Source organism: Protopterus annectens, chromosome 1.part0, assembly GCF_019279795.1.
Source record: "Protopterus annectens isolate FY-2018-M chromosome 1.part0, PAN1.0, whole genome shotgun sequence".
NCBI classification, from domain to species: Eukaryota; Metazoa; Chordata; order Ceratodontiformes; family Protopteridae; genus Protopterus; species Protopterus annectens.
The window spans coordinates 156,437,637-156,457,452 of NC_056725.1; the positions used below are offsets into that span (position 1 = coordinate 156,437,637).

Consider the following 19,816-nt stretch of genomic DNA (forward strand, 5'->3'; position numbering starts at 1 on the left):
GTTGCAACTGGATTTTCCTCAGCCTGCAGCTGCCCCTCCTGCTTTATCAGCTTTAGAAGATATTTTCTTAACAGCTTTCTCTGTGTGTGACAGTCAACCTCCTACGCCAAAAAAGACTGATAGGTTATACAAAGTACATCATACATACAAATACCTGTTTTCTAATCCCAGATTAGACAGCACAGTTATTTCTTTGTCAAAGCCATCTACTGCTAAACATTTTTTGAGTACTAACTCCATTCCCTCTGACAAGGATGGGAAAGCATTTGATAGATTTGGAGGGGAGTTTATTTTTCAGCTACTTTAGCTTTCACCGAGCTCATGTTAAACTTTTTTTTTTAAAACATGAGAATGTTGAATTTTCACCTTCCTTCTTCAAAGGTTAACACTTCATTTAATTTCTTGATTGTATCTTCTTTTCATGTAACCAAACTCTCCTTAAATTGTTATGATGTATCTTTAGCTGCTACTGGTTTTGTTATGTGAAGATTTTCTTGCTTATGTTCTCAAAACATACCAGAAGATGTTAGATTATATTTTAAATTCTCCTTTTGGCAAAGATGTTCTCTTTGGCCCTTCCTCTGCTGAGGTCCTTAAAAGATTGGATGAAAGAAAAAAATTGATTCAAGGGATTACAAAATCTTTAACATTCTGTCTTATTTCAGGACCCTTTTCAAGAAGCAAAATAAGTAGTGTCAACAAAGTTGAAAAATAATTTTAAAAAGCAATGGCAGGAGGCTCCAAGAAGAAAAGGAGAACCTTCCAGTGCCAAGGGCATTCTAAAAAGTCAGAATGACTACTTGCGCATTCAAGCTACCCCCCCCCCCCACCTTCCAACCTTGCAATCCTTTAAATCTGTCCCACAGTTTAGGCAATAATCTTATCCAGTGGCATCAGATTGTCTCAGACAAATAAATTCTTACAAACATCCAGCAGTGGGTGTAGAAGACAGTGGAAATCTCTTCCTCCTTTCTAGGGGATGCTTCCTTATCCTGTAAACCAAACATCCCCATTCCTCTAGTTTTTGGAGTACATGTTGTCTCAGAGTATGAGTGAACAAATAACATCAGATCAGGTAGACAGAGGCTTTTATTCAAGAAGATTTCTGATGTCAGAGAGAGAGTGACCTCTCCTTTCTTGGTCTCTGTGTCAAAGTTCCAAATTTTAAAATGGTATCCTTACACCTCTCATTATCTCCCCATTTCATGGTAACAATAGGCTTAAAAGATGTTTCTTAAGATTTTTTTTTTTAATCTGCCTTACATTATCAGTTCTCTGTCTTACCCTTTGGTCTATCCATTGCACCAAAGTTATGTGCAAAATATCTGGCTGCAGTAATTGGTTACTGCAGAGACTTCAGGGCATTCACTTCTTTCCATATTTGGATAATTGTCTTATATTAGCAGGCTTTTTTTCCAGTTGTAAAGATTCTGTAATATGTCCAGAAGCTCCTTCTCAGTCTGGGGTTTCAAGTGAATTTAAAGAAATTCTCTGTTATCCCTTCCCACTGAATAGTTGTTTTGTGATGTCTTCTGGATACATTACTATTAAGGACTTTTTCTTTGTCCAGAGGAAAAAATGTCCTGACCTTCTCCAGCCAGACTTTGATATTTGCCAGGGAATTTCTCAGAATTCTGAGTTTCATGGCCTCTTTGATTATCACAATTTCCTTGACCAGACTTCACAAGACAAATTCAGTGGTAGTTCAGGTCAGTCAAGTCTTAGCATCAACATGCTTTTTCTTTTCAGATTCCAGTGCTAGAGTTTGTAAGAAGGGAATTACTGTGGTGGGTGCATTAGTTATTTCCCAACCCAAGTCTCCCCTTTTCCCTCCTCCTCAGTTTCTCTCAACAGGACTTTGGGGACTGGGGGCTGTATTGCAAGGGGTGAAAGTAGAAGGTCTGTGGAACAAGGACAGACAAAAGCATGTGAATGTCAGAGATGTTGGCAGTATTCGGCGCTTTAAAAGCTTAAATCATATCTGGCTCCCAAGACTGCTGCAAGTTCTCCGAGACAACACCACTTTGATGTGGTACATAATGAACAAGGAGGTACCAAATCCTACCTCCTTCGCAGACTTGCCATGATTGCCTAGACGATAGCAGTTCAGCTCATTTTCACTTTTCACGCTTCATACATTCTGTCGGAGCCAAATATTATTGCAGACAAGATGAGCAGGCCCAGGATAGACCCTCATGAATGGAAACTACACTTTTAGGATCTTCCAGGAATTAATCCAGTTGTGGAGAAAACTTCAAATGGATATGTTTTCCTCCAGTCCGAATAGACAGTTAACAAATTCTGCTCCAGGATTCCTTGCAAACAGTCCTGGAAACAGTTTCTTTCTCATTTCCATGGACGGGAATGTTCCTCTATGCTTTTCTGCTCTTTCCATTGATATCCACGGTTGTTGTAAAGCTATCAAAAGGTTCCCCATAGATAGTGGTGGTGACTCTCTTATGGTCCAGGCAGCAGTGGTTCTCCCTCCTTTTGAAAATTGCAAAGGTCAATTTACTATAGGCTTACCCTCACAAGAAGGGTTGTTTGATACATCCTAATCTGAAAGCATTTCATTCGACTGCTTGGGTTATAGTTTTAATACCCTTTAGGCACCTTTTTGCTGAGGACATGCAGCAGGTAATAAAGGAGGCTAAGAAACTTGCTACTATGGAATTGCTTATGAGCAAGTGGAAGAATTTTCTAGTTGGTGCCTTGCTAAGAACCAGGACCCTTTCAAGGCATGGATGCCTCCACTTCCAGAATATATGTGAGTTATTATCCTCTGTCCTTTCTGTCCGTTCTATCAAGATTTATCTTTTAGCCATTTCTGTTTGTCTTCAGATTCCCCCTTTCTACCTGTCCTCAATTCAAGTAATTTTTAAAAATGGTTTTACATACCTATTCTCCTAGAAAACAGGTGGCTAGTATGTGTGATCTTAACTTTGTGCTTGAAAAACTACTGCTGCTACCATTTTAATTAACTCATCTGGCTGATCTGAGGCTATTAACTTGGAAAATTGTATTACTTGTTCCTCTGACTTTTGCAAGAAGAGTATCTGAGTTGCAAGCTCTTATGGTGAGTCAACCCTTCCTCATTTTCCACAAGGACATGGTTTCTTTAAGAGCAAATCCATCTTTCATGCTTAAAATGGTTTCAGAGTGTACCTTGAGCCAGTCTATTAATTTCACTGCATTCTTTCCAGAACCTAAAAACAAGGTAGAAAATATCTTACATATTCTGGATGTCCAAAAGTAGCTCAGATAGTACCTTGAACAGAGTAAAATCCTCCAGGAAGGCCATTTGCTGTTGTTTTCTATGAAGGTAAGAAAAAAGGGCAAGTAGTATCAAAGCCGACAATTTCTAGATAGTTGTCTCATGCTATTTCTTTTTGCTGTTCTTACCACAGCAAGTCACTTCTAGACACTTTCATAGCCCAGTCTAACAGGGCTTTGACTTCTTCTATGGCTTTTTGGAAAGTTTTGGACTCAAAGTTTTCTGAACACAGCAGCTTGGTCCTCTGTACTTGCTATCATAAAGTATTATAAACTGGATTCCTTTCCCTGAGCCAGAACAGGCATTGCTGGGGCCATTCTTTAGGGGCCACCTGGGTTCATAGATTCCTTCCTCTTCTCTGTAAAATAATTTGGTAATCTATCCATAATGCTTAAGTTTCTGCAGCAGTGATCTAATGCGGAACATTGTAAGCAAACTTACTGTAACAGTAGATGTAATAATAAACCAGTTCTCTGGTAGCTGTCCCCTCTCTCCATCCTCTTTTTCTTGGTTAAGTATATTGCAGGGTGTGGCTGTATATACTCCTTGTATTAGTTTACTTATGTTTATATATGTTTCTCTTTACCTAGCATTTTCCTTTCAAGGCATTAGCTTCTCTACTTTTGACAAAAAAGCTCTGACACGTTCATGCAGCTCTATTCAAGCCCACAGCGGTTAGAGCACATAAAAGGTGCCCTGAAGCTTTGAAAGCTGGTCATATCCTTGACAGGATATACCCCATATAAATTAAGCTACTGTAACAGTGATCTATTAAAATATTTACTGTATGTTTACATACACAACTGTATTTTCTTTTATGCAGCCTGACAAGGGGAAAATGAACAGTGCAGCCTTAGCTTGATGACCTTCTGACTTAAAACAAGGGATCCCTGTGGCACCCCAAACTGGCCACTGTAAGCTTCATCAGCTTGGATGATTTCACACTAATTTCAGGCAGTTGTATGTATTCTAAGGATGTGCTAAAACTCATGAAGGAAACCAAACATAAGGAAGTCTTACCTAAGTGGAAGAGATTCTCTTTCCATTGTCTGTCCAGGCACCTATACCCAAGCCAGGCTAAAATGGCTATGATCCTGAAATACCTGTCAAACCTTTATCAAACTGCCTAATTAATATAAATCTGTCAAAATTCTTGTTTTTATTCTTTAAGCCTGCCTACCCATAGACCCCCTTTCTAGAACACCAGACCTTCTGTTAAAAAAAAATATTAAAGGGAATAGCTCAACAGCAGGTTGTTCAGGAAGGACCCATCCAAAAGCAAGGTAAAGCAGCTTCACAGCAACAGCTTGTCACAAATTCAAATCTTTATTAAGTGCAAAGATTAAAAAATCGTAATATGTGCTTTTGTCTGCCTCTGCAGACTTCGTCAGATACAAATGGATAAAATCAAATGAATGAATTTAAATAAATAACACCCTTCAATATATTAGTATACACCCACCCGTTCTAATAGCATTTAAAGTGGCCCAACACCTTTTTTCCTTTTATCTGCACACCAAATAAATAGTGTATAACAATACTAAAATATTGTATTAAAAACACCTTTTTTAGCATGTTACTTCAATAAAATATAAATGAATTGGACAGACAATCTAGAGGGAGGGGTGGCTGTAATTGATAATGAACAAAGGGATTTTCATGTATATAATTATTCAGTGCTGAGTGTGGATGTAAGAGTGGCAAACACCTTAGCAAGAGGTATGACATATGTGCCCTCTAGGGGCCCAAACTCGGCTAATCTGTACTTGGATTTAAAAATATTTTTAAGGAAAGTCAGTTTTAATATCATGTTTGAAAATAATAGAAATACCATGAAGGAATACTATGTTTCTAGTTCATTTAATCCACCATTGCACCTGTTGTTAGCAACACTTGAGAGAATCTGTCAAATAGATGTGAAACCAGAGTATATTTGACACAATAAGAATAGGAATAAAAATAATTGGAGAGCATGTGGATCAGTGAATTTGGGTGACGAGAAGCAGGTAATGAATTTTTTAAAAAGTAGTCAGGTATGTGTAATGAAACAGGATAAAAGGGGGTGAGGTAGTGATAATGGACAATGATGATTATATGAAAAGAATGGAGAGTATTTTGATGAATGATACCTGTGAATTAGCATCATTAAATGAGGTTAATGGGGCATACTGTAGAATAAATATGCAGTTGAATGATTTATTTATAGAACAAAATGTGAGTATTGAGATTTAACTACCTTAGTGTAACCCACTCCACCTGGTAACACCAATAATGTTTTTAAAATCCATAAGTCAATCAAAAATCAACAACTGCGGCTGATAGTCGATGGTAGGAGATCAGTTACATATGCAATAGCTAAATATTTGGACTCTAAGCTGAAAGGGTATATGAAAGAGGAAGGAAGAATTTGTAAAGACTCCTGGGATTTTTTGAAGATCCAAGGAGTGTTTTTTGATCCACAGGATTTATTAGTTGTTATAGATGTTAAAGATGTATACATTGTAATACCCCAGCATTTAGGGATAGAATGAGTGTGTGAATTTTTATTATGGAAAGGAGCTCCACAAGATGAGATAAATTTAGTAGAAGAACTATTGGAAATAGTTTTGAAAAACAATTATTTAATGGTTGGGAGAAAATATTACCTTCAGAAAAAAAGAGTATCCATGGGGGGGGGGTCCCATGTGGTGATGCAGTGGCAAATATGGTGATGGCATACTGGGAAAAAGAATATCTAGAAACTTCCCATTATTTCCAAAGTATAGGATTCTATACACGTTTCCTAGACGATGTATGTATTTTATGGAATGAGAGCCTAGGGGAATTGTATAGTTTTCTGGAATATATCAATAATACGACACAGTTTTTGACCTTTTCTCATGAAATAAGTAGAGATAGAATAGCTTATTTGGACATATTATTGGAAAAAGGACTATGAAAATAAGCAATATATTGCAAAAATACATAGGAAGGAGACATTTTGTAATGGTGTTTTACGCTTTGATAACACACATCCATACCACCAGAAAAGAGTAGTGGAGAAAGGGCAGTTGGTACGTGTGGCTAGAATGGTGACAAGGGAAGAGGACTTTGAAAAAGAATGTGATTTTATGAGATCCCTATTTTTAAAAAGAGGGTACCCGGAGAAGCTAGTGAAGAACTTGATAAATGAAGTAAGCCAGAAACGTATTAGGGATTTTTATAAACCATTATTATGTATGAATATTTATTTTATTTTTATTTATTTATTTATCATTTGTTGACCGGGAAAGTCCGACTAGGTTCCACAGAGCCTGTTTTCAGCGGAGGCCCGGGGAGACATGCTCCAGATGCATGTCTTTGGAATGTGGGAGGAAACCAGAGTACCCGGAGGAAACCCATGCGAACACAGGGGAGAACATGCAAACTCCACACAGAAGGCACCCCAGCCGAGAATCGAACCGGTGAACCTCTTGCTGTGAGGCGACAATGTTAACAGCTGCACCACTGCGCCGCCCGAATATGAAAGAGAATAATAATAATATTCATGAAATAAGCCTATTACCCATTACAGAATTAGTTGAGGATGAAATAAAAAATGTGTGATTTAAATACCCTCAAGGGAGGGAAGGGGGTCAGTTATAGGAATAGTTTTATTACGACAAATTTTGAGGGGGCCTGTTCACTTAGAAGAATCCTAAATAAAAACTGGCAGTTACTTAGAGATAATATCATACTTAGAGTAAAATTGGACCCATCCCCTAATATTGTGTATAGGAAGAATAAAAATATTAAAATAATTTTGGAAGCAGTGAATAATAATAGGGGGATGGAATTGGAACAAAAAGGGACCATTAAATGTGGGAGATGCTATTACTGCAAATATTTGCATGAATGAACAATATTTCAAGTTAAGGCTAAACAGTGCAAGGTAAATGAAAATGTTAGTTGTGAAACAAAGCAAGTAATTTACTTGACACAGTGCACCCTATGCCCAGGATACTGTGTAGGCAAAACGGATAGGAGATTAAGAGAAAGAATTTACGAACACCTATATAGTGTCAGGAAAGGAAATTCAAACAATGCACTGGCTAAACACATTATGGAAAATCCAGAGCATATATTTAAGTTTATGGGCATAGATAGATTGATAAGGAATGAAAGAGGGGGGGACCATGGTCGCTACTAAGAAAAGAAAGAATTGATGTGGCAATTACGCCTAGAAGCAGGATCCTGGCCGGGAATAAATGAAAATATATCTGTTGGGTGTATCCTAAAGCTAAAGGCACTGGAAAGGTGATGGTGGTGAATATTATATATATATATATATATATATATATATATATATATATATATATATATATATATATGTTGAAATTTACTCCATGGTATGATTTTTTTATCTGAGACAAGGCTTTATAAAATATGCATAAATAATGATATTATTTATAATGTACATGTATAGATTTATGGGTTAATGGGTTCAATGCCAGATTTGGTGCACTTGTAAACTATGTGGGCTTGACTGTTTGCCTTGATGGGAGTCAAACCCTACATCTGTCTTTGAGGCAAGCACCTTAACCATTATGCTATTATTTTTTCCATTGGGTTTATGTTTATTGTTTGAAATTTAAAAGTTTAACTATTTAAATATTTATTGATTGTTATACCCGTTTACATTTTATATTTTTATACTTTGATTTTTATAAGAGTATAAAATATTAATTTAAGTAGTAAAGTTTTATTGAAGCAACATGCTAAAAAAGGTGTTTTTAATGCAAGTATTTTAGTATTGTTATACATTGTGTTTGATGTGCAGATAAAAGGAAAAACGGTATTGGGCCACTTTAAATGCTGTTAGAAGGGGTAGGTATGTACTAATATACTGATGGGTGTTATTTATTTAAATTAATTTGTTTGATTTTATCCATTTGTATCTAATGAAATCTGCAGAGGCAGACAAAAGCGCTTATATTACGATTTTTTAAATATTTGCACTTAATAAAGATTTGGATTTATGACAAGCTGTTGCTGTGGAGCTGCGTTACCTTGCTTTTGGATGGGTTGGTTTGTTCCAGAGTTTTCCTAATCTGCAGTGTGTTTGGCTTTGTTCAGGAAGGACAGTGGGCCTTATCTTCTGTCTAGAACTTCTAAAGTTTTCATTTTAAATTCCTTCATATTTTCAAAATAAATCACCATGAGTCAGTATTCATTTAAATAAGCTGTATTTGGATTAACACTTTCACCTATAAGAAGAAAACTAGTTACTAAATGTACACTTATTTACAATCCTGAAAAATACCCAGCAGTAAAAAATATCAGATTAACCTACTGAATGGTCTGTCTGTGGAACCATGTTTTACTGTAAAAGCAGAAGGGGTGTTGGCACTGAAAAAGGCATCATTAACCTCTTCTAAAAAGCATTATTTGTGCATCTGAAAACAAGGTGGTCTTAGTCAAGAGACGGTTACTTTTCGTAAAATAGCATTGAAAGGCATTGGACTGAGAAGGGAGGTGGTTGAATTCCTGATAAGCCAGTATGCATAACTCTTCTCTGCAGCTGTAAATTGTTAACATTATTTGGGCTTGGCTTTTGCAGGTTGTAGCCCAAAACAGCAGTGTTTATTTGTCATATGCTGTTAAGAAAAAAAACTTTGTATGTAGATTATTCTCAGTGATACATATTATAAGGCTCTTCATGACATCCAGTTTGTTACTATTCCCCCACTGGCCAGCATGTTAGAAGTCTCTCAGCCAGAAGTGTTGCATTTCCCATGGCTTATTTCAGTAATTTGTCCATTGTGAATATATTTGCTATGGCCACTTTGGCACTGGTGCATGCTTTTTCCAAACAATACTGTTTGTATTCTTTTTTTGTTCCAGGAGTAGTTCCTTTGGTACAATAGTGCTGTTACAGGGATATTTTGAACCTCATTTCTATGGTGTCATTTTTTCATTATTTTAAAAATAACTACAGCATAAGATTTGTTCTGCTGTCACTGGTTCATCAACATAAGGTATTATAGATGTGGAAGAAGTCCGTCTGTTGACTAAATCTTCAAGAAGGCTTCCTTCACTGGATATTTAATGTTATTTGATGGTCCCTTTACCCATTTTACTTTTCACTTGTCTTGTTAAATATCACATAATTCAACTTTTTGTGCCATGAATGTGCACCTTACAAGTATTTCTTGTAGACAGAACAGGGGAGTTTGGGACTGGACATTCACACCCTGAGCTTGGACTCTAGAGATCTTAGAAATATGCCAAGGGCTCCTTGTTGAAATGTCAGCAATCAAACTGCCGAATGCCAAAAAGCCAAAAAAAAGGCCAAAAACCCAGAGAAGAGTGAATCTCAAAAATCACTCTTCTCCTTTAAACTTCTTTTTGTGTGTTTGTGTGGGGGGGTGCAAGCCTCCCTGCACCCCCACACACCAGATCTTATATATACCAACTCCGACATTTCCATACATTGGAGAAAAGGAAATATTCTGAGAAACAGCATCTCAGACTTAGTATATGTAAGTCTCCATCTCCATATTTCAGGGCTTGCTCTAGCAGGTCCTGACATTTCAGATGGTTACTGTTTGCCAACAGATGTTTCTCAGGAGTAGGATCCAAGCTGTTGCTCACTGCACTGAGCCCCTTTGAAGATCAGATGTGGTTATACTAATTGCATATCTGTAATTTTTTGTCACCAGAGGGCTAACTGGCCTTTGGCCAGTTTGATTACAGGGTATTCTGCCATGTTGATTGTCTGCTTCCATAGCTTGCTTTCTGTGTTCACAGCATGTATTTTGCATCATGGTCATTTTTATGGTCCCTGCCTTTGACAACCACTGTATTCTTGACCTGTACTCTCTAGAGCAGAGCATTCTTTACACATTTTACATTTAAAATTTCACTCTGTTCTGCCTTTTTGTTTCCTTCAACTTTTGAGATGTAACTTGATTTATGAGTACTCAGCATATCAGTCAATCTTTGAGATGCTGCTTTACAGTGGGTTTTGTTTTCATATTCCCTCTCCCCTCAAAGGGGATTTGGAAAGGAGTCTGATGCTGATGAAGTGTATATATCATGTGCAGTGGCCTGCTCTTGCCTAAAAGACATCCCAATTGCTTGTATCGATGGAGTGTGGCATCATCCTTCCATAGTGTAGATTGCAAGGGAAAACATTCATCATTTTTCTCTCTTAAAGAAAGAGCAATTTCTCATGACACTGTCGTCTGCTGCATGGCCCCACATCATTATACTTTGCATAGTGATGATGTGAGGTCAGGGTTTCCTACTTCTTTGATCTGCAAGCTTTTAGCAATATTTTAATATTGTATATGATTTAATTGCAGCTTGTAATGAAATTAAACAAACAGGTTTTTTCACAGTATCTGAACTTTGGCCACAGTGGTATATGCTTTCAACACTTTCAACTGCAGTTTTACTCTTGATAAGCAGGCAGACGCCATCCACGCAAGTGTTTTTCCCCTTATAAAGATAGTTGCAGCATTGTATCAGAAATGGTAAGAAAAAGATGTACATAGACATACCCTGTTCCACATAGTAGGTTGAAGGAGAAATGGCTACGTCTTTGTACAAAGTGCAAAACAAAGTTGTTAACCTAAACTACCTCTTTCTGGGTGGAAACCAAGACAGGTGAGCTTCTGTCCTCTATCACCCATCAGAGCTGCAACTACAATAATTTGACAGCATTGCCTGTGACAATGTCATTTTAGTAGTCCAATTTTCACATAAAATCATTATTTTATGTGAAAATAGGATTAAACTAGTCACTAGCCATCAGCGAATGTTGCTAATATGTGAAAACTGAATGCAGTGCCTGCATTCATTCTCTTCAAGGCAAACATAATCTTTAAAGTAAAGCTTGATGTTTAAAGGTTGGAATAAGGAGCTAATCAGTTGCCTAATCATAAGCTGCATTTGACGGAATGTGAACACCTGAGGTCATTGATGTGGGACTCTGTTTTTAGAGAAAGAAGCTCTTCTTTTGAACATACATTCTTATTTGTTTGTTAGCCTTACAGGTGCACTGATCCAGGCATCTTTATTCAGTATGGCCTAAGCAAAAGCAAACACAGAGTTGGGCATGCATATCTTTAGAGAGAATTTTTCACAAAATGCCAGGCTGTTGAATTTAAATATTGTAAAATGTTGTCAGTTGCAGACGTCAGTTAGTGTACTGCACTGTTTATAGATCGATTGACATTAATAGGTTCTTAGGTAAGTACTAGGCTAACTGCCCTTGAGGACCATTTTAAGCTTAGTCAGTTTCCCCTTTGGTGCTTAAATGAATCTATCCCTTAGTCAATAATTATATATTACCCCTAGTGAAAATAACTGGGTCATAAATAATTTGAAGAGGACCCATGCATGGGATGAAGCATTTAAGAGCTACCTCTGTCCATTATTAGTACAAGGAGCAGTCCTGAGATAAATTTTCTATTACCCATCCATAGATGGTAGATGATTTCCCAAAGAATACAGTCATGCATATTTTGGCTATTAGTTTCAGTCCATGATTTGGCACCAGTTACTTATTTAGGGCAAACCTTATTGCGCAAAGGCTAAGTCATTTGGAGATTCAGTGAGTGCTCCTAGCTTGCAGTTATCTACAGACTTAGTCATCCAGAAATATTTGGTATTGGCTTTTATTTCAGATAAGTAGATGCCAAACAAGAGAGGTCTCAGCACTGAACCCTTGGGGACTGCACTGGTGAATGGTTTCTTTGTGGAGGTAGTTTAGCCTGTTTTGTTTTCCTGCGTCCTATCTGTGAGTCACTTGGGTCTATATTAGAACCTTGAAACTACAGTTTGCCCAACACTAAGATGTACACACGGAAACAGCAAAATCCTGAAAGCACGAACTGCCACTTCACAAATTTTTTCACAGGGGAAAAAAATTCACTTGGCTGTTATCAGAAATTTGCCCTTTTCTCCAATGTAGAGCGATCTCGGAGTTGGTATATTTAGTTAGTGGGTATGTGAGGGGCAAAGCCCCACACTTGATTAGAGTTTGAAAGTGTTTTGGTGTTGGTCTGCCAAGCAAATTTTTTTCCTTGTGAAAAAATTTGCGGAAGTGGCCGTTCGCGCTTTTAAGATTTCACTGCTTTTGTGTCAACGATTTGGTGTTTGACAAACTGTAGTTTCAAGGTTCTCATATAGACCTGAGTCAGTTGGCAATCCAGTGGGTGTTATAGGAGTTTATTCCCACTTTATTTAGCTTTTGTACTATGCTTGCATGGGGAATTTTGTCAAAAGCTTTGGCCAGGCTGAGGTATGCTGTTTGTACCTTTTTACCTACATCCATTGATTTGCTGACCTTTTCAAAAAAAAAAAAACACTTGTAAGCCCTAGATGAATGCAAACTGAGACAGGTCCAGTGTTTGTAGGTTCCCTATGTCCTCATTAGTGAAGTTCATGATAAGTCTTTCCATGGCTTTACATATGAGGCTATTCAGACTAGTGGTCTAATAATCTTATAGCAATGATCTAGATGATGATGACAATCAAAATGTGTAGTGTATGTATTACAAGTTATCATTTGGAGGCTGTGTTAAACTGTGTTCTGCTTACAAGTAGTCAGCTCATTACAAATTGAGCAACACAAAGCTGAACTTAAGATTCATTTTAAGCAAGGGCTGGTCCATTGTCAGCACATTGCTGCCTTTGTTCTTTACTAAGATCTGATGAGCGAGAAGTAAAACATCTGAATGGATGCAGTGATGTAAACATTAATGGATGAACTTTTATCGTGTTATTGTAACACTGGTATCTTAATACCGCAAAGTTAAAGTGTACAGAAAGTACAGCAAAATATGTATGTTCCACTGAATTTAACAATCTTTGTAAAAGTACTTTGGAGAATTGCTCTAATATGAAGTTATTACTTCATTGTGTAGTTAAGAAAAACATGTCAAGATTTTTTGTAGCATTAATAACTGTGTAGAAGATTCTTTGCTGGCAGGCCTTTTGATATGTTTGTGGAGGGCCACACTGTCAATTTGACATAATAGTTGAGTACTACTGGTTGAAAAGGAAACTTTAAAAGTTGAAGGGTTTGTTAGCATTCTGCGCTGCATCATAAGCTGCATTCTATGTTCTGTTGTTTTTTCAGGTAGAGAGTTTCTTGAAGAAAATATCGTGCTCTGGACTGTAACATTATGCATCAGCTAATGATTCCGATCATTTGTCTTTTTTCTAGCTTTATTGTTTTAGTAAGTTGGTGAGAAGCGCTATAACGTGATCTAACACATTTTAAGATTTATTCCCATACCAAACTAATTTTATTTTTTTCAAAATTCAGATATGCGTTTGTGCCGCTAGTTGATGAAGAAAGTGAAGAAGAGAAAGACCAGATGCTGAATGAGGCATTTGGTAAGTCATTTCCAGTTCTTGTCCACTGTGTGGTAAAATTCAAAATACCTTGCTGTTGCTTTTAGCCGAGTCAGTTCTGCCTATGTCAGAAGTGGGCATACAACAATTTGCCAGTGAACAAGTCTGAAGTCAGACCTTTCTTTCCTGTAGGCAGATCGTCCTCCAGATCTCAACAGTAGGGAAGTGTGTCACACCCCATATCCACTACTAACATATATATTTACCTGTTAGATTGTATCATCTCTGTGGGGAGATCTTGTATGTTCCACCAGACACAGAATTGAAAGGTCTGTGTATTTTCAGGACAGGGGTTGTTTTTAACCAGAAGTACTGTAGGCACAGAGACTGAAGCTGCCTTTGTTTTTTATTTTTTTAACAAGTTTGTATTGATAGCATGAATTACGGTTCATGTTTGGGAAATATTTATGTACTCAAAAAGTTGTACTGACAATTATGTTAATGAGAAGGAGTAATCATGCTGCGGAAAAAAAACATGTTGACATGATTCAGACTTCACTCTTTAGAGTGAAGATTTAACCAGAAGACACTTCCATGCATGGTATGTGGGGGGAGGGATGAGAGAAACATCTTGAGATACACTGAAAAGTGGTTTATAGCCACTTTCCATTTGTTCTGAGGAGCAGGCATTTTTTTGCCTCAAGAGTTATAGCCATGAAAATAGGTAGTATGATACTGTTCATTTGTACATGAACTTTCTTGACTGCTGCATCTCTGTTTTAATTAGTGTATGGATCATTTTTTTCTCTTCTGTGTAACAGTGGGCATACTTGTAGGGCAAATTCTGTCCCCCACTCACAACATGAAGGACAGCTGGACCATCTGTTATAGAGCAGTATATCCAGTGTTTCTCATTAGGGGACAGAACATTTCTTTGTGGTGTTTAATTCTGATTGAAAACTAAGTAGAGTTATAATCCTCCTCCTCCTTTAACACAGGCCTGTCCATGATACTTCCTAGTCTTCAGCTGTCAATTTCTGTGGCTGGGAATGAGCTGTCTGTTTTTCTTTCCAAGTCCTTTTCGGTGCCGTGTTCAGAATTAGGAAAAGAAGCAATGTCCTATGTGATAGCTGATGCTGACAGCCCACTCACATTCTGTGAGGGTTTCTTTATTTTTACATTCATTAAAATTATTAATTAATATCTACACAGTGAGACACTTTTTTTCCCTCTTTTTGAAAGGGAAAGTGATGTAACAAAGCAATTATGTTATGTACTAGTTGCATTAATGAATTAAACAGTAGATATCTTCATTTAATTTAGGAAAAATAAGTTATTGTTCAGAATAAACAGTAAAGTGACTTCAAGTAAATGTGCTGGAAATTTATATTATTGCATGATTTTCAGAGTTACACTTTGTGATAATATGTGGATTATTCTTGGGAATTCTACATCAGCCACCATTGGTACCTCAGAGCGAATATTAGTGAAAAAAATGTATCAACAGCCAGTTTATCTTTCTCCGATGCACTTTGTGTCCCTATAATATGACTGAGTCTAAAGAAAGCAAGTCAGGTGGTTTGTTTGTGTTCACATATAATGACAACACTGTTACTCGCTGAATTCTTAGACTGCCTTTAACAACATTGATTCCCTTTTTTGCTATTTACTTTGTGTATTAACAAATTAATTCATTCTATATTTAAATCTTGTAGACAGAATACTGACGTTTTTGGTTTTAGTTTGATATTTCGAGTCGTACTTACAGCAAGTTTACAAATCATCTCATTGTCTTAATTAGGTGTCAGGGACAGCAGTTGTACTTACTACTCAGTGAGTATCAGTTGAAGTATCATTGACTTGGCAGTGAAGAAAATTCAAGTAACTGTTAGCACTCCATATTGTCCTTAATTTTCTGTAGATAACGTGGACTGTTAGAAGTAAAAGTACTTACCACACCATTTAATGGAGCAGTATAAATGATTCTTGCTCTTCATGTAAAGATTTCTCCAGCAAATTATTTGCAGAAGATTCCCTGCAGCTGTGCTTTGTAGGTGGTAACTGACAGTAAATCTATAGAACGTGTTTGGCTTCTCTTATGTCATGCAAGCTGAGACCAATTATTTTTTTGAAATAATGTGAAAATGGAACGCGATAAGAAAAATGTGCCCTTTGATTTGTTGCTGAAAAAATGGAAATAAAGAAATTGAAAGATGCCGAATAATTTCTGGGCAATAAACACTTGGGTACTATAAGGAGGAAAAATACAATTTTGTAATAAAAATTAGATACATAGCTGAAAGAAGAACAAGAAGACAGAGTTGTCCTTTGAGTAAAAGCAGTTGTAACTAATGGCAACCATTGAAAAATATGTTGCTAAAACATGACACATCAATTTTAAATGCATGTACTTTCTGCAGGTGAAGGCAGAGTAAATTTAGCATAAAAAATATGTACAAATAACACAGAACAGATGTCACATGCATTATGAGACCAGAAGTGTAATTGTGTTATTTGCAGTGTAAATATATATGTACATGTGTGTATTTCTGTGTCTATTTTTTGCATATCTAGACTTTGTGTTTCTTGTGCAAAGAGATAGCTGGCAATAGTTAAGAAAATGCTTACTGCAGTGTGCAGAAAATCCTGTTTGGGTACACCTCTGTTTTTTGTGGGGAGAAGGTAATATGCTAGAATATAGATTTTGATTTTGAGCTGATGCCATTGTTAAAGTCAGTATTGCTGGAAGAATGTGTTTAATCTGTCTAAGTGCTGTTTGCATCTCTCTGTTTAATATTTTCTAAATTACCATAATCCGCGGTGGTGGTGCTGCTGCGGTAGTGTTGTCGCCTCACAGTAAGACGCTGTCCGGTTCGATTCTCAGCTAGATCGACATGCGTGAATGGGCGTACCTTAGTTGAAGGTTGTGCGTCAGGCCTGGCAAGCCGGTACGTAAAAATCAGCTGCCAATCATTAGCGGACTGGAGTTCCGCTGTGGTGACCCCTAACCGGGAAAAGCCGAAAGACACAAACAAACCATAGTTAAGGGTTCTTTTTAGTTGTAGGTTAGATTTTTTTTTTCTATTCAGTATTATGTCTGTGCAGCTGATTATTGTTTTATGTTATTTCTGCAATTGCTTATAGTTCCACATATTTAATTTTATCAGCACTATCTTGACCTCTTTAATAGTTTAAGTAAAGATGTTGTCAATCTTCATTCATTCTTGACTGTTGGTCTTGGCTCCATCCTCAGAACCGAGTCGGTCGTTGTATCAAGCTTGCGCCAGTCAGAAACTCTCAAGCTAAGGCTACCCATAGTGCCTCTCTTCCTTTATCCCCAGATCTCGTTTGCCGTGTAGAATTTAGGACGCATCAGCCGTGCTCTCAGCTAAGTGCTAACATTTTCATACATTTACAATTTTTGTCTCTTTATCTCTAAACTTGTTACTTCCTTAGTATTTTTCTAGTTACTGGTCTATTTTTTGAGTGTGAGTGCTGTTTCTTTCCCTTTTACCTTAGCGGTAGATACTTGTCTTACCATCATTGGTATGGGCCCTTCCCTCTTACTTCTGAGAATTCTTTAAATACCATCACTGGTATTCCTTTTTTCCCTCCCTTAACCTTTCTAGAATTTTGTTCACTACCATTCTTGGTACGACCTCTCTAAAAAAAAAAAAAATAATTTCTTTATTCCCTTTTCTCTTACTCCTTGTGTGTGTGTGCAAATAAGTTTGTGTCTGTGCACATGCCTTGTTTAAAATTTGAAAGATGGCTGAAAAGCATAAAGGAACTACTGGTTTCAACCACCTTGTGAGCTCTGCAAGGGTTTCAGCACTCGAATCCTTGCAGAGAGGTGAAACAAATTGATCCTCAAGGGGCTGTTAAAATGCCCTTTTGGTGTGTCTTTTGTCTGAGGCTGAGACATCCAAGTCTCCTAAAAAACAGTCTAAAAAGAGGAACATCTCCTAAACCTCAAGAGTCTAAATCTTCTAAGGTCCAGGCCTCATCTCATACCTCGGAACTTTTATCTTCATCTGTGTAAGTGCTGTTTGCATCTCTGTTTAATATTTTGCTAAATTACCACAGTTAAAGGTTCTGTTTAGTTGTAGGTTAGATTTTTTTTCTTTTCGGTATTATGTCTGTGCAGCTGATTATTTTACGTTATTTCTGTAATTACTTACATACTTCCACATATTTAATTTTATCAGCGCTATCTTGACCTGTTTAATAGTCTAAGTAAAGATGCTTCATTCATTCTTGACTGTTGGGTCTCGGTTCCATCCTCTGAACCGAGTCGGCCATTGTATCAAGCTTGCGCCAACCAGAAACTCTCAAGCTGAGGCTACTCATAGTGCCCCCCCCCCCCCAGATCTCGTTTGCTGTGTAGAATTTAGGACGCGTCAGCTGTTCTCTCACCTATGTGCTAGCGTTTTCATAATAAATATATATATATATATATATATATATATATATATATATATATATTTTTTTTTTTAACAATTTTTGTCTCTCTAGCTCTAAACTTGTTACTTCCTTAGTATTTTTCAAGTTACTGCTCTGTTTTTTGAGTGTGAGTGCTGTTTCATTCCCTTTTACCTTATCGGTATATACTTATCTTACAATTGTTGGTATGGGCCCTTCCCTTCCTTCTTACCTCTGACAATTCTTTAAATACCATCGTTAGTATTCCCTTTTTCCCTCCCTTACCCTTTCTAGTATTTTGTTCACTATCATTGATCTGCGGTGGTGGTGCTGCAGTAGCGTTGTCGCCTCACAGTAAGACGTTGTCCTGTTCGATTCTCAGCTAGAGCGTCTTCTGTGTGTAGACATGCGTGAATGGGCGTACCTTCGTTGAAGGTCGTGCGTCAGGGCTGGCAACTCAGCACGTAAAAATCTACTGCCAATCATTAGCGGACCGGAGTTCCGCTGTGGCGACCCCTAACCGGGAAAAGCCGAAAGACACAAACAAACAAACCATTGTTGGTATGACCTCTCTTAAAAAAAAAAAATTTTTTCTTTATTCCCTTTTCCTCTTACTCCGTGTGTGTGTGTGTGTGTGTGTGTGTGTGTGTGTGTGTGTGTGTGTGTGTGTGTGTGTGTGTGTGTGTGCGTGTGCGCGTGCATGTACGTGTGTGAGTAAGTTTGTGTCTGTGCGCGTGTCTTGTTTCAAATTTGAAAGATGGCTGAAAAGCATAAAGGAACTACTGGTTTCAAGCAGTGTGATGAGTGTGGCAGAAAGATGCACAACTCGGATGGGCATCTTTCTTGTGTGTATTGTTTCGGGGTGCCACATTTAGAGATTCAACCACCTTGTGAGCTCTGCAAGGGCTTCAGCACTCAAATCCTTGCAGAGAGGCGAAACAAATTGATCCTCAAGGGGCTGTTAAAATCCCCTTTTGGTGAGGCTTTGTGTGAGGCTGAGACATCCAAGTCTCCCAAAAATGAGCCTAAAAAGAGGAGTGTTTCCTAAATCTCAAGAGTCTAAATCTTCTAAGGTCCAGGTCTTAACTCATACCTTGGAACCAAGGCCTAGCATTCTGAAATTGACACCTGCTACCATATCGGCACTGAAGCCTGAAACTTCCCCCACGGTGCCGATAACTACTGAACCTACAAAAGTCACTTTGGTACCGACCCCTTCATCAATACCAATGGCCGTCTCAGCACCAACAATAGTTTCCCCATTCAAACCGGTCACTCCCCCCCACCAAAACAAACCAGTGGTCAGCCAACCATGGTGCCAAAGGCCAAATCAATACAAAGGACTAGGTACTCCCCATCTATTGACCCCTTCTTTGGTCAACAGTTGAGTCCCTTTACTGAACATCCAGAATCACCCTCGGGGATGTCCATCCGTTCCACCAGGAGCCGATCAGAGCTTGATGTAGTCAGATTAGTGGATCAGCTCTTGGTGGCCAGAGGTCTCACTCCCATCTGGAGCTGAGGTTTACTTTCCAAGGACTCACACTTATCTTCCTCCTTCAACCTCTCTGCAGGTTTTGGAGCCCTCGACTTCGATGCTCCCAGTGTCAACTATTTCGGTACCAATGGTGGACCTCACCTTCGTTCTGGAACTGACTCTTTGATCAACAGCTCTACCGGAGCTGACCACCCGCAGGGACTGTGACTTGGCTGCTGGCTCTGGGATCCCTAGTTCAGCTCCAGTTTTTCCCACAGCACCGTCTATGGTTCCTGGTGCTTTGGCAGTTCTGAGTC

At 38.0% G+C, this 19,816-nt stretch overlaps 1 protein-coding gene across 2 annotated transcripts in view; it reads left to right on the forward strand.

Annotated features, from left to right (window-relative positions):
* The window catches only part of LOC122787514 (transmembrane protein 87A-like), a 1,268,634-nt gene that overhangs the window by 1,134,858 nt on the left and 113,960 nt on the right, over positions 1-19,816 (forward strand). For both annotated transcript variants that reach the window (XM_044054310.1, XM_044054387.1), the window contains exon 18: positions 13,572-13,642. In XM_044054310.1, coding sequence (XP_043910245.1) covers positions 13,572-13,642 — 71 coding nt within the window. The remainder of the gene's footprint in view (positions 1-13,571; positions 13,643-19,816) is intronic.